The sequence below is a fragment of the Uloborus diversus genome, chromosome 3, assembly GCF_026930045.1.
Source record: "Uloborus diversus isolate 005 chromosome 3, Udiv.v.3.1, whole genome shotgun sequence".
In the NCBI taxonomy this organism is placed as follows: Eukaryota; Metazoa; Arthropoda; class Arachnida; order Araneae; family Uloboridae; genus Uloborus; species Uloborus diversus.
The window spans coordinates 137,491,951-137,516,649 of NC_072733.1; the positions used below are offsets into that span (position 1 = coordinate 137,491,951).

The 24,699-nt window shown below is 30.1% G+C and overlaps 2 protein-coding genes across 2 annotated transcripts in view; both read left to right on the plus strand.

The window, feature by feature from the left end:
• Nucleotides 1–295, plus strand: part of LOC129218960 (uncharacterized) — a 48,489-nt gene extending 48,194 nt beyond the window's left edge. The window contains 1 exon segment of the mRNA XM_054853280.1: nt 216–295. Within this exon segment, the coding sequence (XP_054709255.1) occupies nt 216–295 (80 nt within the window).
• A 5,557-nt stretch (nt 296–5,852) lies between these two features.
• The window catches only part of LOC129218089 (major facilitator superfamily domain-containing protein 6-like), a 31,355-nt gene continuing 12,508 nt past the window's right edge, over nt 5,853–24,699 (plus strand). The window contains exon 1 of the mRNA XM_054852283.1: nt 5,853–6,068. The gene's annotated coding sequence lies outside the window, so the exon portion shown is untranslated. The remainder of the gene's footprint in view (nt 6,069–24,699) is intronic.

Here is a 24,699-nt window from a genome sequence, read left to right on the forward strand (position 1 = left end):
ACAGTTATTTGATGATAATTGGGGACAGATAAAGGAATGTCTGAATGCATTATATCCGATTTTGAGTTATACATATTCTATTTATAAGCAGTTTTATATCCTTGTGGCCGACTACTGAAGCACTTACCCTAGTTAGAAAATGTAAATATTTTTCATGCTGTAAATTAATTCTCTTGTTCCTCTTAGTTTGATATTTTCTTTTCAATTTTTTGTAGGACAATCCATGAATGGCTCCAGTCTTCTTTTGGTCGAACGCATGCCTGTGAATGGAATGCTGCTTCCAAGAAGGAACTAATTTATCATTATTAAGAACTGCATCAAAGCACATGATATACTGAACTTATAATTCATCATTATCACCAAGTCACATCAATCTTTTGAGGAAAAAGGAAATGTTTTATGTGAATAGTTGCCTTGAAGGTTGTGCTATTTTTGATAACCCATATCTAAGGACTGTTATTCGTGAAGGGTTAGTAGTTTTATTTTCAAATAAACATAAAAGATCGACTCACCTTTGCTGCTGAGATATAATACGTCAAAACTGTCTGATGTGTTGTAGGCTATGTATCACCTATTTATAGCCCGATCTGTTAAACGAAGTAGAATCACCCTAATGTTAGTTGAATTTGAAAAGCAGCTTGTAAGGACTCTCCTAATGCTCGACGACTTTGCGAATTGTATGGAACTGAGAGGCATTCTATTGTCACACTGAACGGAGTATCGGCATGATCATTTAATCATTTGTATACTTGTAGAAGGATTTGCTGCTTTGGATGCTGTTCGTTTACTATTTATAACTTTCTTGCTCCCCAAAGTTCACCATTTCAGCTTCATATCAGTCTTAATTATGCGCGCATGTAAACAAACTTCATGAATCCATCAAACTCTTCCTCTGTTAGATCTGACAACATGCAAACTTCGTCAAATGGGCAACAGAAACATCCCTTTACACTATACTACACTTGAGTATGCGCCGTATCTACCAGTAAATGCGATGTAACCGGTTGGGCGGCACTGAACACAGCTCTTTGTGTACCCCGATCAGAAGCCAAGCAGCTCCTGATCCTACACTGACAAATTTAACGTCCACCAGTCACCATTAGCGTACACAGTCGATCTTCAGCCATCAGGCATTGAACCTGCGACTCTCCAATTACAAGTCCAACTACTTACCTATCAAGGCATCCCGTCCATACCTCAATGACATCTGGCGGGGAATAATTTCGCTCAAAACTCTACCACTGATTCTACTACAACTGGCAGAACGCTAATTCCTTCGAACTATTTCACAATGGATGTGATGCATCCGGCTAAACTCAAGCTTTGCAAAACGTAAAACAACCAGCTTTGATTATGTTTGAGCGTAATTTCCTCCAACGACCATCTACCACTTGTTACAGTGCTCCTCACGGAGCGCAAGCTTTTACTTATGACTTAAGCTCTGATATGTCTGATTGTTTACATATTTCGTCAAATGATCTATCACTGAGCTGGAATATCAGAATAAAATAGCCATAAGCAACGCCTCTGACTCTCACGGCTGAAATCAAGATTTGTCAAATGATTTATCGTAAGCTCTGAGTTACTCGCCTGAATAAATGCAAGCTCTAACAACGATTCCAACACGTATCTAGCTCGTATGACTGACAGCATATTTCTTCACACCAACAACAGAAGTGTACCTTTAATTGAAGCCGTCCACTAATTTAAAATTAAACACAATCAGGATGAACTCAAACTCCTTAACGAGAAACTAATACTGGGGCAAAAAATATTAACTTCGAGAACTGAAGATTAACTGATCTTCATTTATCATTTAAATTCACTTTTGGTGAATAACAAGATAACTTATTTTGTAAAATATTCCATTATTTAAAATGACTGCGACTGTAAAAGAAGTATTATCATAAATGCTTTTTGTACTATAGCAAGTTATTGCAGACGTTCTCCGAAGTTTCTTAACTCAAAACATTTTAAATGGCTACTAATTCTTTCTTATTATGTGCCGAAATGATGGTAAAAGTTTTCTATAAGCATTATCCTGTGCTTCTTTCAAAAAGCACATAAAATGGTATTGCTTCTTTGGATATCCATTATTAAAAGAAGTACTTACGCATTAATAGACTTGCTTTATGTTCAATATTTTTATTAGTCCTTACTCTATGAACTTTACTAAAAATTTAATTTGATTCAAAATATAAGCCTCTTAGCTCATTTGTAACGAAACAAGATAAAAGTTTTTATAAATTTTTTTATATTTTTATGGCCGGCAGAGTATTAAGCATGGAACCTTGCAAATATGTGTTAGTTGGTCAAATGATCAGTTTTTAATTTTGACTTACTATTTTTTTAAATTATCTCGTAATTTCAAATATTAGCATTATTTAAAGGCATCAAATTCTAATCGACATTTCTATTTGTTAACTTACCCATTTAAAAGTAGCATTTTCTCAGTTTGAAATGCAAAATTTATAAACAGTATCTTCGAAATTTACCAAGCATATATAATTAAACTAAAATGTTTTCAGCTAATGCGTCTGAAAATAGTGCAATAACAATTATACTCTGTGATAAGGCTTATGTATTTGTATTTTATTTTTTTAAACTGTTTTGACCATGTTTTTGCACCAAAGTATTTCAGTGTATTCTTCCATTCAATAAATCATTTATCCAATTTTAGGTGTACATGAGTTATTAATTAGCATTTTTTTAAATCTGGAACTTTACTATTAAAAATTTTTCTACGCGATTTAAACGTTTGTCATGATTTTTTTTTAAATATATTCTATCGGCAAAAAATAAAAAAAAACAATTTACAGTTTGGAGGTTTTTTGAAAATTTTGAATTACTTCTGATGATTGCAAGTGATTTGTATAGGTCAGCTAGTATTTTAAGAGTAATTAAAAAAAATAAATTACATTTTTTACTATGGCAAAATAATTTAAAATATTATTTTCAAATCACCTGTTTGGGAATGTTTTTTTTTAAATATTTTTACAACTATTATTATAGATGAGAAGCATTTTCTACATCTGGAATAATATTTTTTATCCATGAAATATTTGTTTATATTAGGAACGTGATCTTTTACAAAATATAATATTTTGCCATTTTGATTAGGCAGATGTTAATCACTTGCGAAACATTTTTCAAAGTATCGAGGAACTCGAGAGTTCTGTGGAACCCAGGTTGAAGAACTCTTTTCTAAAACAAAAAATGTTAGAAGTTGAAATTAGTTTTCAGTATTACGTTAAACTGGAAATGTTTGAGATTCTTTTTAAGAGAAAAATTCGTACTAGAGTGACATCCGCCAGGGTTCAATTCGAACGAGAGCTCAGCTCTTGTTCTTTTTTCCTATTTTGCGTGAATTTGTGCAGGTGAGACAGAATTTGGGCTATTGATATATTAAAATAAGTTTTGAAGACTATAAAGTGAATTCAGGAAAAAGGGGACATGACACTTGAATTTTAAAAATTAATATTCTGTTACTTGCCATATACCATTCTCTTCATAAATAAATGAATTTCTTAAATCTTAACCTGTTTTTCCCCAATAATTTGATGACTTTCAGAAAATCAAGTGCAAATTCAAGTTTTGTCTTTGCGTTTTTACAGCGCAAAAAAAAAACTCTTTTTTGTTACATTGTGTAATTTTAATATACTTGTTATCAGCATATAATACTTAGGTTAACTTTTATCTTTTGAATGTCTGGTTAAACTTTTCGGTAAGTAATTTGAAATTTTCTTTTTTTTTTCAATCGCGAAATAGGTCCATTACTAAGATGACAGTTTGATGTCCTTCGTTACCAAAATACTACATGTCAGTTAATTCCCCAAGAACCTATTGGGTATAAAAACTAATGTTTTTTTTTTAAAGCAAAACAGAATTATGTTCCTTGTCAAGGAGGCTCAGTTAGAATTTTAATATAGATCTAATTTACATATTTTTTAATTTTAACGGGAGGACAAAAAAAATACAGTAACGGAAGGACATTTATCTATAAGCCTATACAGGGTAAAATTTTAGAATGCTAGTGGAAAACAAACTCTTGTTTAAAGTTAGTAGTCACATTTAAAACATATATAAGTAATATTTGTACAAAAATTATGTGTGCTTTCATTTAAAAAATAAACTTTTACTTAATTTTTTTTAAACATGTTTTGGGATTTTATTTATTCTATTGTATGTGATAAAAATCATAAAACTACACTTAAAAGCTCCTAAGCATGAGAAAATCATTTTGGTATGACAAGTTTGTAATATGACAAGTCAATTTAAGCAGAAACAATTGCTTAAAAACTTGATATTTATATTGGAACAATACAATATTGAAACTGCTTTCAGATTTGTTAACGCAAGTCACAGGAAAGGACTGTTGAGAGCATTAGTTCAACCGTTAAACATACTACGAAGAGATCAGTGAATTCAAAAGTCAATTTTCAAAAAGATGGAGTAATATCCATTCTCATGCTGACACACAAAATATGCACTATTTGAACCCTGTAACAAGTTATGTTATTAAATAAAGTCAGTATTTCAACAAATAGAAGAAGGTTTCACTTCAGACTGACAGTCAACAGACTGACAGTTATAAATAATACTAAAAAGAAGATACAGCTGAATCAACAGCACCAAATAATGAGAATATGCGAAAGTATTCACAACATTTGGACAAGTTTTTTTAGTTGAATGGAAAAGAGAGAAATTAACAAAGGGCAAAATGTTGGACAGGTACTTCATATCGAAGATGTAGGAGTACAAATATCTTGTTTGAGAATGCATAATAATGTGGGAATGATCTTTGTATTCCCTGACAAAGAAGATAAATATTCTATGGATTCTGATAATATTTTTTAGTATTTCAAGAATTCAGAATTGTAACAGATGGCTCAGGTATTAGATGTCGTTGTTTCAGGCTGCTGTATTAGCTGAATAAATGTTTGTAAGTTGAAATTTACCAAGTTAAATTGTTTTCGACTTCTCGTCCTTCCTTTACTGTCCTTCCAAACATCCTTCACAAATACATAATTTGTAAGCTTAAAATAATTATTTTTTAAAACTAGAGGTGAAATTGTAATGCTTGAACACTCCCGTATGTGCTCTAATTTTTATAGAATTTTCCCTTTTATAGTTTGGCTGGACTTTTAGGGAGAACATGATTGTGTGAAAATCATGTCGCAAAAATGTCCTTCCGTTACCGCTTTTTAAATTTCATTAAAAAAAAAAAGTTACTGGCCAAAGTTACTGGTTTGGCTTTTTCAGCAACTTACTATAATGTGTATAAAAGTCTATGCATCAATTTTTGAAAAAATATATATTTTGATATGCTTACAGACAGAAATACGTCGATTTTTTGTTCATACTCTTCTTCCGTTAGCGCTGGAATTCAACATAGGTTTCCCGCACTTCTTTTGCTAGAAATTAAGTAGCGTCAGTATCACGAAATTGAGTGAGAGGAATTATTATAAAGAAAATCAACTCTGTTAATAAATAAACTATGTTAATCTGAAAACTGGAGTAAACACAGTTATTGTTGATAAAACGGAAAGTATTTGTATGATTAATCATTCATCAATTCTCATCTAATCACGATCAGCCGGCGCTACTAAGTATACTACGATAGCTCAGCACTTAGTCTACTTCACTGTAGTCTCTGTTTAACAAGGCGGTAAAATGAAGGTGGAAGCGAGTCATCAGCACATATCTTCAACTAGAATTACTGGAGAATAGATTCGTGAATGGCTGCCTTTCTAACCAATTGAATCAAAGGACGTCTGGCGCCGAGATTATAAACAAAGGCAAAGCGTCTAGCAAAATTTGTTTTCAAAGGAAATTACATTGATGAAAAGCCTTTCTGTTTTAGTTACTGTGATATGGTTTAGTTTTTCGCGGTTAAGAAATTCTCTATAGTTGGAAATTACCTCACAATTGTAAAAAAGCATCAGAATTGGGGTTATGAAAGTAACTAATATTTCGTTTTGAGCTGTTAAAATTAAAAAAAATGAAAGCCATAACTCTAGGAATACAATGGCTCTAGAAACTATAATTTCTTCAATCGCATGTTGAAGGTAAGTGAGTCATTTCATTTTTTATTTCGAGTTTTGATAAAATTTCTTTTGCTTTTAAAGTTTGCTTTCTTGAATATCCGTGGTTTTCTGTTCGCCAACTAATTTAAAACACAAAATGGAATATATTTCAAACATTTAACGATTATATATTATTTTACAATAGTCTCTCTCTCTTCCCGTTTTCATTTCACCTTTTAAATAGAAGTTTTAAACACTTTTCTTTTGAAAAGTGCACGAGAAAGATTTATAGTTGCTTTAATCATCGAAAAAATCTTTTAAACTGAAATGTACTAAAACAAATACTATTTTTTTTAGAATATGCCTTTTTTCTGAGAGGAATATGAGGCAAAGAGAAATAGATAAGAGAAAGTAAATTTTTGAAAATCAAAAAAAAATGAAAATTAATTTTTAAAACTTAAGAATTATACTTACAAAATTCATTGAAATGTCTTTTTTTTTTCATTCTTTTGTCATTAAATTATTCTTTTCAAATAAAAGAAGTAGGTAGATTTTATCGCTTTGCCCACACACGGGGCCCATTTGTAATTAAAATGTTTTTTCAAATGCTTTTTTTTAAGGACAGAACAAATAAATGACTAAATAATCAAAATAAATAATAAGGAATAAATAAATAAATAAATTAGTGAATGATGAACAAATAAGTGAATCAATAAAGCTATACATTAAAGGAGTCCTAAAGAATAAAACCATTTCACCTTTTCCAAAACACGCACTTAACCAGTTCTGATACATTATTTTTATACACAGACGGTCTGTGACACCCCCCCCCCCCTCCCATTCTTTTCGGAAGTTCAGAAGTTAAATTCTGGTTACACTGTGGACTTGAAAAATTGAACTCCACCTCCAAATTAAAGATATGCCTTATATTATACAAATAAATATTGCATTGAGCAACGGTTATTCTCGATTAATATTTGAAATGTTGATAATAAGAAATTTATCTTTTATTACAACATAAACTATTTTTGATGTACCAAAAAATATTATAATATCAGTATCCAATTTTGAAAATGGTTTGCATTATTATGTACCTTGATGTTTAAAAGCATAGTTCAAATATAGCCATATAGGTGGTGCCGCAAACAAGGCTGAACATTTTAGTTCGCCCGTATCTCACTTTGTCCCATTTCCCTTACTAAATAAACGCCGAATCAAGATAGAATGTACTACTTTTTACTAAATAATTATCTTCTAATTTTGAAAGAATCTGACTAATATCACAACATCAAACCACTGAAAAATATAACTTTCGAGTTGGCAGTTATGAACGAACATGTTGCCGTCTAAAATACTTTCCGTGAAAATAGTAAACAATAAGAGAACATATATACGTGCAAGTACACATGATATTTTCAATCAAAAAGTGCTTCCCTTAAGATTTCGCTTTCTTATGATTCTGAAGTATTATGTGGCTCTGGTAAATTCCCCTATCCGTATCACTCCACAAAAAAGCAAACATTGTCAAGGGCATAGCTCAATTTTTCAGAGCCACACTAAACGAAAAACTTATTGTCATTCTCAAATATTTAATCTTTAAAGTATATATATATATATATATATATATATATATATATATATATATATATATATATATATATATATATATATATAGTAGCATTCTTAGTACGAGTGCCTACGGGACTACGGGAAGGTAATCCTTAGGACGGTAATCTCTCTAGACGCGTATGTAGTCGCCCCTAACCGTAATAATGGGCTTTTGTTTTGTAAAAGCTTGGTACAGTTAATATAATTTAAGATACATTGGGGAAATTTTCAGAATTGAAGTAATTGATTGAATATTTTTCATAAACTCATAAACACATTGTATACCGCCTTTGCCCTTCTTTACATTTTAGAAAACTACTGGAAAAATAAGAGACTATTTGTTCCGCACCTTTTATCAGATAAAAGGAATGCTTCAGCTGACATGTTTCAATAAAAAATAAATCAGCAGCAGGTTTATGGGACCAGCAACAAGTTGAAAGATCAAAAAACGTTTTTTTTTTTTTTTTTTTATTATCCTTCATTGTAAAAAGCTGGGAAAAAGCTCTAAATCTCAGCAATTAGGTTACTTACTATATACAATGATTTTACAGATATTTGTGAAAGTATTTGTTATATTCACCAAGATGTAAGCATTTCGCTCAAAAATATCAATTTTATTCGCATGTTTTTGGCTTATAATACGCAGAGTTTTACGTCAAACTTTACCAAACTTTCAGAAAATTTGATAGCTTACAAGAGAATCATATACTAAAATTTGAAATGAAAATACTGAAAATTTGATGAAATTTAAACACTTTTTCTGCATCTGAACGAAAGATATCAATTCATACCCTTCATAATTTTTGTGTGTACGTCAAATTAAAAAAAAAGTCCAGTTGAATATTTTTAAAATCTAGATAGATATCGGCGACCTAATGAGCTGTATTTTAATGATTCTCGGAAGCGCGATGAAGCATAAGGGATTGTTCGTAAATAATCTGTTTTTATCAGGAATCACACTGAACGATTTCAGAAATGTGTCGTCAATTTGCGAATGATTCCTTACATATTGTCGAGTATGCATGAATCATTGAAACACGACTCATTAAATCACCGATACCTTTACTAAATTTTTAAAATATTCAAGTGGAATTTTTTCTTGGCACATACACCTGCCAAGGAAATTATGAAAGTTACATATTGTTATCTCTCGCGCATGCGCAATAAAAAAAAATTACTGCTTTAAATGTTCATATTTCTTCAAATTTTCAATATTTCGGTCTCAAATTTTAGTATAATGATTTTCTTGTATTCTGTCAAATTTTCCGAAAGTTTGATAAAGTTTGACGAAAATTCAGAGTATTATGAGCCAAAAACATGCGAACAAAATTCACATTTTTGAAAGAAAAACTTTCATTTTGTGAATAACAGTGTTACTTTAACGAAAATCTGCACATTAATTAATTACTGCACATTGTAAGTGCTCTATTTGTTAAAATGTGCAGCTTTTTCTCCATCTTCTTACGATGAAGGATGATCAAAAAACGTTTTCAGGTTTCTTCAATTTGTTTCTAGCCCCCTAAATTCGTGGGAGATTTCATTTTTATTGAAACATGTCAGCTGAAGCATAATATTTTATGTAGCAAGATACGAAACAGCTGTTTTCTTATTTCTCTAGAAAATGTAAATTTTTGCAAGTGATGCATTTTCTTTGTCCGCCTCTGTATAAGTATATGTGTGTGTGTTGCCGTGTAAGATTTAAACTGAGAACGTGGACTTTTACCGGTGATTCACCTGAAATATTCAGTGTTTCGCACACATCTTTGTTGTTTGAATGAAGTTATTCACCGGCTAACATAGATATTCACTAGATTTCGGACTTAAACAGTAACATACAGCCTGAGTAAAAACTTTAAGGCCAGTATGATTTTCTTTGAAAAAGGAAAATGAAATTAAAGGGATTTTAATATTATTGTATTATTAATTATTAATGTTCATTGGTAAGAAATAACGCAACAGACAGGATTTGTAAAGCATGCAATAACCAGAAAAGCAGTGGTTTATTTAAAGTTAGCATTTCAACTTTAAGGCCACTAGTATTTTCAAAAAATTGCAAGCAGTTCTGTGATTAATTTCTTCAAAGTTTTTATCCAACTTGTGACGATTTCGTAAGGTGAAAAGTTAACTGTTCAAGAAAGAGGGTAGATTGAAGCTTTTTCTTCAACAAGGATAAGTAGGCGTACTATTGCGAAAAAATAAGAAGATCGGAGACTGAAGTCAACATTTTTTTTTTTTTTTGATTTAAACACAATTATGGTAAAAAGAAAACCCGGGAAAACTTAAAGCTTTGTCCTCGCGTCATGGAAGAAGTGTTTGGAAATTATTACATTACCTGAAAAGTACTCAACCAGGAAACTTATTCAGACGATAGGTTTAAGTGTTTGTCAAAAACTATATATAACACAATTAGAAGGAGTGGAAATTTTATTAATGCTGCAAAATTGCTTAAATCTCCTTTATTGAAAATGCACAATACAGAGCGTTTCAACTTTGGATAAGGAAATCATGACCTGGGATAGCCAATGAATACAAATAATTTTTTCTAACGAAAAGAAGGGGAGTTTGCATGAACCAAACGGACTATTGGCATCATTTACGAAAAGAAAAAGAAATATTCTTCAAGCGCCAATTAGATGGAGGCTGTGTCAGAACTTGAGAGTGCTTTACTTACAATGGTGTGTTCTCAGTTGCGATTGTTTCAGGTAAAATGAACTCACAATCATATCAAAATGTTCTCCAAAGTCATCTTTTACCAAATGCTGAATTTATTGCTGGAGAAAATTGAAATATCAGCGAAACACTGCATCTATCCATCCGAGTAACTGCAAAAAATATGCTCCAAGTAAACAATGCTGAAACTTTGAAATGACCAACTAAGTCACCAGATCTTAACCCAATAAAAAACTTATTGGGTGACTTAGCAAGAAGAGTTTATGCAAAGGAGAGACATTTTACTTTATCAATAGAGCTGAAATCTACCATCAAAGATGAATGGTAAAAAATACATCCCGAATTTTGTCAAAAACTAGCTTCATTCATGAAAACAAGAATATTTAAAGTAATTTGAAAGAATGGCTCCCACACAAGCTTATAAATATTTGAATTTTTGTTCTCATATGCTTTTTTCTTTGCTGGCCTTAAAGATTTTACTCAAGTTCAAATATTGATCTGTAATATTTTCTGATAATGAAACACAATTAAATTTTTTTTGTCTTTTTTACTTGTATTAGAGGTTAATAATTATCACTCATATGACTTTTTGGTCCTAAGATTAAGGTGTGTCCAATTTCTCAAAAAAGTGCACTGGACTTAAAGTTTTTACTCAGACTGTATATGCCAGTATTTCTTTTTACTAGTCACAAATGTGATATCGATTCCTATATTTCTATTTTAAAAATATATATGACGTTCGTTTTTCACCTTATTACTAAGAAAAGTAACTTATTTTTCTAGGCACTAGCTTAGCATCATAAAACTAAGTAGCCTTTCCTGTAAGTAGCCAGGAAGGTTTTTTTACTTATGAAGTATGTATAACGCCTCATTATAAACAAATATCCATGTGTAATATTCTTAACTACATGCTTAGGCTGAAAGGCAAGTAAAGAGTCAGTTTCCTATTTGCATTTTTTAATCATTTGTTTCAGTTCCTATGGCGACAATGTTGTTTTGCTTAACCTACTGAGCGTTTGCTTTATTCAGTAGATACACAATTATTTTCAATATTATTGATCTTTCTCTAATCAGGAAATGCTTTAAGTTTAGAAAACTGTCTAAAAAGTATTCTTTGTTAAAGTGCATTTTAGTTTCAAATATTTTAAATTTTTCATAACCTACTCAATAGGAGAACAATGTATTGCTGATTATCACTCATTTTCGTAGACACATGGAAATACTTTATACATCCCTAGGTTTTTTTTAATCAAAGCACAATGGTAATCAATAGATCTACCAAAGGGATGTGGATATTAATCTCTTAACTAAAACTCTGAAGAAAAAACTGAGCTCCTAAAACCCGCCGATCTATCAATCTCAATATATATATATATATATATATATATATATATATATATATATATATATATATATATATATATATATATATATATATATATATATATATATATATATATATATATATATATATATATATATATATATATATATATATATGTATGTATGTATATATATATATATATATATATATATGTATGTATGTATATATATATATATATATATATATATATATATATATATATATTTATTTATTTATTTATTTATTTACATATATAGGTGTGTATATGTACACATAAAAACAATACAAATATATATGTCACGGGCCGAAATTTTAAGATGAATGGCTGGAAAAACATGCAAATCGTTTTTTTTTCCTTCCTTTCTTTTTTTTTTTTTTAATTATTGTTAACGGAAAACTCTGACTCGAGGAAAATTTGAAATATTTTTGTGAATATGCGCATCCAGTTTTTTTTTTCCTTTTATGTTTAAAGTTACCAATATTATTTTTTAAATCGTGTATTAAGTGCATGCAGGTCTTATTACCTTCTATTATTTACAAGTAATTCTCACAAAAGGAAAATAAATGCAAAAATATTTTTGTCGAAATCAAATTAATATTTCATTAAAATGACAATAAAACACGCATTTTTTTTTTTTTTTTTTTTTTTTTTTTTTTGCATCTTTTGTAGATGTTAGAGGAACATATATTTCATAGTATTTTATGTTCAACTCCGAAGTATGGATAAATTATTTTTTATATTATTTTAACATATTTTAACTATTTACTGCTGCTAAGTACAGGCCTAATAGCAAAGCAGTCTCTGCTTTTATCTATTTTTATTTGTATGTTCTACTGCATAAGTTTGAACTTTTTGTATTAGGATATGTTCAAATTTAAAATTGTCTGTCTTTTGCTGATCCGTTATTCAGTTACTACGTTGTGGTAATTACTGTAATTTTTAGCTGTAGCAACATTTTCCCACTCGGATGCCATATTCCGACACTTTATTATGTGTTTCCTGGTCCTAATTTACATTCTTTAAAATTCCTTTTAGTTTCAGACATCTCTCATTAAATAGTTGTTACTATTCATATGAAATGCATTAATGACAACCAGTTATTGTTCTTAACTATGTTTTTCTAAAGTAATCCAAAATTTAATTTAGAAATTCAACACCACCACCAAGTTCCGCTTTAAAAGCCATAAGTTAAGCGCAAAGATATTTTGATAAAATTATATTTTTTGTTGCAAGGCGGTTCCGCCAAGTAAAGCCATGCAGACCAATAAGGCCAAACCACTATTTTTCTTTGAAGAATAGCAAAAGTTGCTAATTTTTGCTATTCTTCAAAAGCAAATTACTCTTCTCCATGGTTCACTGCAGTTTACTAGAAGTAACGCGCAACTGCAGATGCGCGCAGGAGTGACCAAAAAAAAAACAGAAAATAACTACTTATGGGTGCCCTGAATATGTCGATTGATCTTTTTATTTTCAATTGAAGTTAATGTGTTCAAATAATGTATTTGAGTTTTATATATATATATATATATATATATATATATATATATATATATATATATATATATATATATATATATATATATATATATTTTTTTTTTTTTTTTTTTTTTTTTTAAGAGTACCATTTGGCATTTTTCTGGAGTTTGCCCTATTGGGGACCCATGTTCCTAATAGGCCAATTTGCCTTTGTTTGTTAAACTGCTTAAAAACATAATTCAAACTTAAATTTTCACATGGAATGATTTTTTGTTTCTTATATGTTTTGAGTCATTTGATGGATGTACAAAACGTGCATGCAACTGAATCATAAATGAGCGAGATATTAGGGGCCCAGAACCTTAGGTTGGCCTTGTTTGGAGCACTTAATCATGCTTCAAAGTCTTTGTTGTTTTGCATTGTGAATGTCAGTCAGTTACCCTTAGAATTGCCCTAATATCTTTAAACTTGCCTTTCATCAAGCAATCATTTTGAAGAAAACCATCGTTCATTTTTACGTTTTGCATGCTTCAACACACACACAATTGTAGTTGAAAATTCCTCATATCATATTCCTGTTTTCATCCATGTACCCAAACTTGATCCGCAATGCGTCTTTATTTATAATATTCAATTGTGCATCGTCATCTCTCAAGGGAAAACATTATTCTTTGAAATGAAATCTTTAATCCTTGAAGCATATTTCAGTTTTCAAATACATATTTTCATCTTTTATAACGCAACGTGAAATTTATCTGCATGTACTTCAATATAGTTATCTAAATAAATGCTATTACGAAATTTTCAACCACTCTTGGAAAGCATACAGACGCAAACAAAGAAGATTAAGTAAGCATAAATGGCTTGCATAATCTAATGCTTTTGAGAATGTAGTGGAGCTGTCCTAGGAAGAATAAGAGAATGCGATAAGAAAGGAAATAAAGTTTATTATTTTAAAATACATCTGCAATTCTCAAAATAAAATCAAGCAAATGTAGTTAGTGCAAATGTAGTTTAGCTATAACTGATAAAACTATTCATTTCACTCCGATACCTGTATTCCAGTACATATATTAATCAATAATACTTATTCTTACAATTACTATCAACAAAAGCAGTACAATGCTACTGGGGTGAAAATATATGTTTCTTATAAAAGAACAATGCTTATAAAAACCACAAAATATTTTTAAAAATCTCTTCTTTTTTTTCCCTCTCAGTTATAGTTTAACTCTAAAATTTTGTTTCGTAAATAAGCGTATAAGTCCATAAATCCATAAATGTAAGTACATCCTAAAATAAACGAGTCTACTTTGCTGTGTATGAACATTGATTTTGTAACATTAGGTACAACAAAATGTTTGCTCTAGATTATTTGAAACGATCCTTTTCACAAGTTATACAGCTATATTGAAACTATTTATGCATATATGTTGCCTATAAGTTCAAAAAAGATCAATTATAAAAATGATATCAAACAAAAAAAAAACATTAAACATAATTAAACATTAAAAAAATATATAATAAGTATTATCAATTATAAAACTACATCAAATTGGTTTTCTCAAATTGTTAAGCATTAAGTTTCAGAGAATTCCATCAAAAATTCCGCAACAAATTTTTCAATAGATGAGTAGTGCTTCAACACATAGGTGAAGAAAGGTAAGAAAATGAAATGTGAAGTTGATTTTCAACGAAGATGTTCTCAATAAAAAAAATTATTAAATAAAAACAAAAAAACTAGACTGCGTAATAACCAAAGAAACTAAAAAGGAAAATGTATAAGCCCAGTAGTTTAGAATGCATTAAGTACTACTGAATAACTACACCGTTGAAATAGTTTTATAACCGTACACAGATAAGACAAATCATAAGTTCAAAAGCAGAATAGAAGGATCAACAGTCGGGGCCCATTCCTTTCTGATTCAAAGAACCCCGTTAAATCGAACAAAAAATCAGGGGATTTAACAAACGAAACGCTCATATCGACTCCTTTTTTACTTTTACCGTAAAAAGTAGCTTTAAATGAACTGTAAAGAATTTATACATTTCAATAAATAGCAACAATACTGATATCAACAATTAGTTTTATCTTGGTAAAACATAATTGATTATTTTATAACTGCAACAACGATTGAAATCTTGATTCAACCATATCATGAAAGTAAATGATCTGTTAAGAAGGTCAAAATACGCGCGTGATTTATTATTCAACCTTTAATCTTATTTATTTGTCTAAAGTGCTTGACTTCACTTTCAGCGCTGAAAGAAAATGCTTGACCAGAGACTAAGATTTATTGACTATTCAGCGTTTCAGTTTATTCACAATAACCTTAAAGATAATTCCACAATTTTGACTGTTTGTCATAATGTTTATTTAATCCAAGCCGTAAAACACAACTGGCTAAGTAATATGCAGTAAAAGATGTAATTTTACTGTGCATAACAAAAGATTAATGACACTACGCGGCAAAAAAAGAAACTTTTTAAATGCTGTTGACACATTCTCGCTGATTTTTATGCAAATGAATGTTTGAAAAAAATCCTCGAAGCGTCGCATATGACATACAAAAAACCTCCCGTGATATTTCTATCTATTCAAGTTATATTCACAGAACTAATTGGATTAAAACGAAAATTAAGTATGTTTATAATATAGCATTAATGTATATTTATTGTTCTACGGAGATGTACCGCGCCCATTTTTTATCACTTTTTCATAATCTTATGCCCATGAGTTTGTTTTATAGAAAGAAAAGCGTTATTATTTTGGCCGTTAAATTTAGAAGTAAAACTTTTTTGTGTTATTATAATATAAAGTGTGCAAACAAAAAACATACAATAAAACACTTTCATTGAGCGCATGCTTTGCTCAAGTACCCTGAAGAACTAACTTATCCCTGCAAATCTTTTTTTACAATGTGAACATATGTTTGGGTATGGGGCATTTTAGTCTATATGTTTTGATTTTGGGAAAATAACTGAATAAAGTTAAACCTAATTAATCAGTTGATTCATGAACAAAAACCAAAGAAAACTAAGAAAAACATTGCATTCATATAATTTGGCAAAATTACAAATTTTACCCGCAATCTCTCTAAAATAAATGAAGATGTTTTGTGAAATTTTGCAGTTTAATAGAGAAATACATATCTTACCTTTCTTTTAAAAAAAACGCCAAAGTGCACTCCTTACCAAAATGTTGAAAAATTAAAAAGTTAGGAGTGCAAAATAACAGCTTTCTAGAGAATTGCACACATATTTTTTTTTATTATTATTTCTTCCAATTCCTTAATCACTCGCCAGCTTTTTTTTTAACAGGTAATTTGAAGTACAGTTACAAATGTCCATGTGCTATGGATAATTTATTCCAACTATCAATAGCAGCAATATTTTTTTTTTTTTTTTTTTGAATATTTGTCCCAATTGCACTGAATCTTGAGAAAATCCTTTTCTGTGAGAATAACAAATGATAATTTGTTGCCACCGGTGTTGGTTTGCTGTCATGTTTTGAACTATTTCGCTTTGAACTTTGCGAGACATTACTTAGCAATCTTAAAGTGCCTTTAAAATTTGCATTGGAAATCGGAAAGTATTTTCAGATAGTTACATAGTATATAGAACGAATTTTGAAAGGATATGAAAACGAATAAAAGAAAATAATGCGATCAAATTCAGTAGGGTTCATCGTAAATTTCAAACTAAAGAATTAACAAAAATCTAGTACAAACACATCCTGATAAAGAGGAAGTCGTTGAAGATGACGTTACTTTTCGAAAAAAATCGTCCGCCGAAGGGAAATCATAACTATTTATAAATAAACAAATTACTATGCATATACAAAATACAAAAGAAGCACACAAGCTATGTGTCCAAACTCAGCACACAGGATAGCGGATTATGTAAAGATAAAGGGCTTCGAAGCAACTGAAAGGAGTGTATCGCACATAATTAACAGTACCATCACCCAGCGTGAATTCATATAGATGAATTCTAACTGCAAGAATTTTTTGCACCAAAAAGGGTTCTAGTCGAATTGAGAATTCAATAGATGTTTTATGTTTTTTATTCATACATTTGTTCCTTCATTTTATATTCCTTAACAAGTTTTCACAACAAATGCATCTTTTGTATAAAAGTATGAAATGTAGCCACAGAATAAGGTTACCAAGTATATTTTAAATCCTTTTTTAAGAAGTGTATAATACCGGTATTCAGGGACGTGCACAGGGGGAGAGTGAGAAAGGACACCTGTTGGACCGAGCCAGAAGGGGGCCCGAGGTTTTTAAAATAAGGGATGAAATATATTTAGGTTCTTAGGGGTAAACAACATGGAGGGTGCCCCGTAAAAGGTATTTGTGACGGGCTCCAAAATTTCTGTGCACACCCCTGTCCGTATTCCGATATCACGTTCCTAATAATGCCAAATACAGGTACTGCATTTTTGTATGGTATTGCAATCACTGCGTATGAGTTTATAGCTGTTGTTTTAAGATGAAAGACAGTTACGCAGCACCTTTTATAGACTTTGAAAATACAAAAAAATATATATTTTCTATTGGAACGTAAGCCATTATAAAATTTGGCACACGAATAAACAATTGATATCTTCAAGACAAAATATTATTGAAGAAAATTCAAGGGTGAGATTTTGAAATTTTTTAGTTTCCAATTATGAACTTCATGTATTATAACTTTTAATTCCTGCTACTATAACCATTTTGTAGATCAATTAAAATATTTAAAAAACAAAAGAGAATGACGTTACTCTTTATCAATTTTTTAATTCTCAATTTTCGCTTTTCGAAAATCAAATTACTTAAAAGCTAAACGCCCAAAACATATAGTATGGCGTTTCAGTTCTCTTGAGACGCATGACAAATGAGCAAAACCACAAAAAAATTGACTTTGCAAAGTGCATATTTTTGATATTTAATAAGAAATTGTAAGGGTTTTTTTTTCTTTTTTTTTAAGTATGACTATTCATTTGAGGTGTGGAATCCAATGTTTCCAACATTTTGAGCTGAAAATTTTGAACAATTCATTTTAGATAGTTTTAAACCATTTACTAACTCAGGTAATGTGTATTTCGAAAAACACTCGCTTCATCTTAAAGCAATTACTCTTTAATTTCAAAAGATATCAACACAGAACAAATGAACGTGTCAGAGTAACGAAGTTTAAGATCTAATGCTTTATTTTTCGCTTATGTGTACGTGGGTTGGGTGGCAGAGGCTCTTCATTTCTTTTCTTTTCTCTTTAGAACATAAAGATAGATTTTAAGTGCAATTGAATCTTGTTTGTAAAATTTTACTTAAACAAATTTGAAAAGTTTCATTTGTCATAAAAGTTTCCACTGCACCCATTTTTTTGGGAATAGACACGCTCCAATTTCAATAGATCGCGCTAAAATATTTCTTATTTGTTTACAAACTAATACTACTCTAACCTGCTCATGAAAGTCAGTACTTGGACTTTACACAGTGTGAATAAAATACAGTAAAAAATAATGCTTTTTTCGGATGTGTTTTCATCCATCAGCTCAATTATTTTGCATTGAGAAAGTGGTTCCTTGTAACCCCGAAACACGTGTATGCAGTAACCTGCAATTTTTCTGCAATTATACGTTGTACTTTCTATTTTAACTTGTTTTTATAGTACAAGAATGTTGCATCTTTTCGCCGTGCAGTTTTTAAAGATTAGAGTGGATAACTCCGACAAGGTTATTTCATTTAGACGGCCTTGCTCTTTGTCCAGTAATTTGAATTCCTCTTAGAAGGTGGAATATCCTTTCAACGACCCCCATTTTCTCATCGCATTTTTGAGTGCAAATAACATGCCATTCATATCTCCGGATCCGCAATAAATTTTCATTGATTTAAGGCTAATCTCAAGCATATGAAGGAGATTAAAAAAATATTTTGACAAAGTGAGAGAAGATTGAAGAAAACTCATAAACGAATATGAAAAATAATGATAGATCTCATCATCAACACTTATGCAGTTAAGAATTCGGACAAATTGCGCAATATTAAATAATATATGCGCATAGAGCGTATGCTCTATGCGTATATATTATTTAAATATTGTGGAGTATTTTAAGTCAAAAGTGTCAATTTTTTCCATAAAAGTATATCAATAACTTATACTATGTTACTTTATCTTTTACTGAACTATCACGAATTGCTTATTGTTTTCACTTGAGCGTTGAATGACGTCCGTCCTTTGATTTTGTTTTTTTAGCTTATAAGTCAGGCGTTCATGTTCCTCGGAATCGAATAATTTATAAACGACCTTCTCGACTTACAAATTCCTTTTTTACGTGAAAACAGTATCCAGCGCACAACATCCAACATCCAGCACACAACATCCAACATCCAAGACATAACATTCAGTATCCAGCCCCTGGCCTTCATTTGAATTTTGAGATCTTGAATTCAAACGACAAAACCAACGAGTAGGGTCCTATCGCAATTTGAGGTTGCTAAAAATATTATTTCAATTCAAGATCTCAAAATTCAAACTAATTTTTTTTTTATTTTCTGTGTGTACCATTTAATTACTATATTATAATTATTTGTAATTTTGCTCTCACCATGCAATATCAGTGCACGATCTAATTTGTTTAGATTACAAGATTTTCATGAGTAAAGAAGTTTTCTTCCGCTTTGCCAGATGAAAGAAATTGAATTATTTTATTCAATACTTAATCTACTCTCGACTTTTTAGGGTTTTGAATTTATGCCTTCGATATGATCCCTCATTTGATTTTCGCCTCTTACCCTAATGTGACAATCCTCTACCAAACAAATGCATCATATTCATTAGCACAATATGGGGCATGCTGCACAAATCTGCTTCTTATGAGAAAACACGCCTTTCCTTGTGGTGAAGAAAGGGAGACAAAAGTGCGTCTGCTCTGCGATTTTTCTTTGAAAAACTCCTTAATCTCAAAATTGAGTTTAAGAAATTTTCTCGAAAAAAATTAATATGTTTTTTAATAAATTTCATATAAACAACTGAATATGTGAGTTTCTTTACAGGTAAAACGGGATGAAAAGTTTTATGCATCGATATATTTTTGGAAATAATACGCGACACAAATGTGATTAGTGTGAAGCATGTTAAAAGCAACTAACTCATTGACAATATGTTGCATATGTTACATGTTGGTTCTTAAATGTTTTGGGTACTACAATAAAAACTTAGCAGCATGTTTAAGTGGACAATAAATGTTTATCAAATGTTGGGCTTATGGACTTCGTCACAAAAGGCTTATATTGAACATAAATGTTGTATGTTCTACATATTATTTTGAAACGAATTGTTTTAAAGCAGAAAACTATAGATACGTTTCATTCTAACTCTTTAATTAAACTATGAATAAAATGAATTACTTAAACAGTCTATTTGGAAGTAGGAATCCCATGTGGAAGTAGTTTAAATCATAGTTTCTTCTTTAATTCGGACACATTAAATACATAATAAATAAGTTATGATATATCCATAGAATTGCAGTCAAGTTAGATTTAAAATTTCCCAAAACTGCATATATATATATATATATATATATATATATATATATATATATATATATATATATATATATATATATATATATATATATATATATATATATATATATATATATATATATATATATATATATATATATATATATATATATATATATATATATATATATATATAAATTATGCTACAGATTTCTATTATTTGAAGTTCAAAGAGTTTTTTCGTGTTTCTTTTTGCAAAAATGACAAAATAAAAGAACTACAAGGCTTTACTTTCGTTTCTTAAGTGTTTTTCAAGTGTCTGAAAGGCAAATAAATCATCAAAATGTACACCATTAAGAAAGTATTTCCGATTTTATTTTCAGAATTTATGGCTTTAATCACATTGAACATATTAGAAAACTGTAGGTACGTACGTCCACAGAGAATTATATCTTAGAAAGGTTTACTTCCCGTAATTTCCTTGATAAGATAATTTCCTTCATGGGAGTACATCAACATCGCTAAAATCTAAATCAACTAATGGACTGGATTTTTATGGGACTAAAAGAAGCAAATCTAGGACCGCAAATAGTTTCCTACTCCGATTTTCTCTTCAACGTTTTCCTTAGCCTTTCCTTTAATATGTTTACGCTGTAGCATTATTCACAGTTAGAAGTAAAATTACATAAATATTCTAAACTTATCGGACTATGAAGAATATTCTTCTAGTATGGTAATGCTCGGAACTAAAATTAAATTATTGCTTTTTATATCCTTAAAATTTGTATAACACATACGCACACACGCTCATAAATATTATATATGTTTGTATATATATATATATATATATATATATATATGTAGGGAGACAGAGACAGATATAAGATATATGGAATAGTTAAATAAGTGTTGTGCGCGTGTATGTGTGTGTGTGACATATTGTGTAATGTGTGTACCCACACAGTACTAATCAAAAAAGTATCAAATTCTTGATTTTTGAACATATTTTCTTTCATTGTTTTCAGAAACTATTTCAAACTTATGTGTATTTTTTTTTTTCATTTAAAGGAATCACAAAATAACTCTTCATGCTTCACACACACTGTATATTATAATGCTTACAGATGTACGAGAGAGTGATAAACAGCGCACATATATGTTTGCAACATTGCAAAAACAAAAGTTAAAAAGATGACTGAAGAAGAAATGTACATTTTACAAATTTAAAAAACAAACACAATTTGTAAAAATAAATATTTTACTGTATTCAAATCTATCTCCAACAATGACAAACCAGAAGGTATCAGCATATATATATATATATATGAAAGCAACATAATGAAAACACAAAGTTCAAGAAAGTTCCAAACAAGATAAAAACACAGCTTGCAAATTTAAATGGCAAATAAAATCATGAAAAACTTTAAGGTTCTTAAAGCTCTCTACAAATAAAAACAAACTAGGTGGCCAACAATCCACACGTTTTAAATTTTTCCTTAAGATTTCTCTTGAACCTAAATAGTTATTACAAAACAATAAAACTTGCTCAACAGTTTCAGCTTAATGTCCACTTGAACAAATATCATTATTTTCCAGATTATAAATTTAAATAGATAACTTTAAATTTCCATGTCCTGTGAGAATTCATGTCAATTTGAAATCAGAAAAGAATTTTTCTCATTTTAATAGCTGAAAAATTGTTGGGAAGAATCTTATGGCCCACAAAACTTTTTGTGCAGCCAATTACTAAGTATTCCAGTTTCGAACAGTTCTAATCTAGACTTCATGCTTGCAGTGAGACAGCGGAACTGACATTGATTCATCAATCTTCTGGCTAGTCGCATCTTTGGTCATAAAGTCAGCTCTGTCATTGCCTAGATTTCCACTTTGCCTTTAAACATAGGGAAAGTGAATTTCAAAATTTTCTTGAATGGCGTACTAAGCCGACTTATTCTTTTCGACCAGTTTTTTTCGAGCAGGTGGTGTTCCGAAAGATGTGAAGTGAAGACTGGGAATCAGAGCAAATAAGAAACTTCTGAGTTCTATTCTTTCAAAAAGAGTTCTGAATGGAATTAACGACAAGATTAATGACATGTTTAGCTTGAAAAACTGAACATTCATCTCTCAGTCGACGTTGAAATACAGCCCTCTCAACTCTATCCTCACGTGCCACACAAGACAATCCCACTCCTCCCTCTAGCTTACTCCCATCAGTGAAGCAAATAGTTCTGTATTGCTGAAAAACATCATTTGAATACCTCATTAGCTCCATTGGTTTCCTGAAAATTGGGTAAGGCAAAAAAGAAACAAGAATTTTCCCGACCATGGTGCCAAAACTGATACTAAAGAACTCTCCTTGACTTCAAGATTATACAAAGTAATCATATCAATGGAAGGTAAACCAGAGACAACAAAAATCACCTCCTAGATAATAATCTTATTCTGTTTTCCGACTCGAATAAGAAACCTCAGCTGAGTTCTTCTAAGAAATTTGCTATTAATCTTATTTTAGAGTAACTCCCCAAGCTCCGGATGTATAAGATATAAGTTTGTTTATAAATCAATTGAAGCACATTTGTTTTTCACCTTAGGTATTGTTCCAAACATTTATCAATCTGCTTTTTTTTTTTTTTTTTTTTTTCACTTTCCCTGTTTGTATAAGTACACTGTTTAAAAAAATCCTAAAATTTTACAGTAAAAGTTACTTGCATCCATGTTGCCAGTAACTTTTACCGTAAAATCCTATTTTACTGTAAAATTCAACGGTAGAGTAAACGAGAGTTAAACAGGTTCAATCTTGGGAATTTCGTACTGGCAAGCGGCTTTGCTGTCCACCATACCAGTTGGAAGACATCCAGTGAGGGGATATGCGGTGTTGTATGCTTTGCTTTGTAAGTCACGTAGTGTATCAATTGGCGCTGCAATCGTTTATTTATATCGGTACAATTTACTGTACATTTTTTCTGTACTGTTAGCACTCCATTTTACAGTAATATTTACCATAAAAGTTCTCTGATTTTTTTTTTTTTTTTTTTTTTTTGTGTGATACATCATTCTTTTCATTGCATTTTGTGATCAATAATAACGGCCAAGTACTTAAAATGCGAAACGTGGGTAGTAACTGTCAAACCTACTCATTTATTGCCATGCTGAGTTTTTTTTTTTTTTTTTTGTTATAAAATATTTTTACTAATTTTTTATTTATTGATGCATTGCTTATAAGGTTGTTTATATCATAAGCAATATTGTTAACTCATTTTTTTTTTTTAATTTGAAGTTTGTTTTAGTATAAAGAGACAAAATTTGTTTTTACGTTTGAGCTATGAAACTATGAAATTAACTTTTCGACATCCACTAACTTTATGATAGAAAAATTTCTCCAATTCGTAAAGATTATATTACTATATTGAGGTAAATGGCATTTATTTTAAATGAAAAAATTAGCTTTTTTTCTTTATTTTTAAAGTGTATGTTGCGGTTGTGGCTTTTTACGTCACACCCCGTAACATATACAAGTTATTATTTTTAAAAAACAAAAAAAAATAATAATAAAATTTATACTTTATACTAAGATATACATAATAATTACTTATTCTTAAATATATAAAAATGAAAAGTCAAACTCTAAAATTCCTAGATTAAAATGCAAATATATGCGTACAAATGTCGCAGGCGCAACAATAAAAGATGTAGATCCTAGTAACTAATAGCGTTAGAAACAAAATCGTTTCCGAATATTTCTTCTCACACGAGAAACAAAACGTTCTCAGAATTCGAAAAATGAAATCTGAAAAAGTCTTATAAAACATTCTTAATAAGTTTTGATTTTATCAAAAAATGTGATTGTTTATTAACTTCCTCACCAAAATCCCAAATTACAGCCTGTGATACCTTAGTACAAATATGCATTAAATTAAAATTCAACTTTTTACTAGGTTTTTTTACGAGATCAGACTTTACTCATATTTTAGAAAAATCTTTGAGGAGAAGAGGTTGTTTTTAACAAAAAGCTCTAGGGATTGTTGAAATGTTTCAAAATAA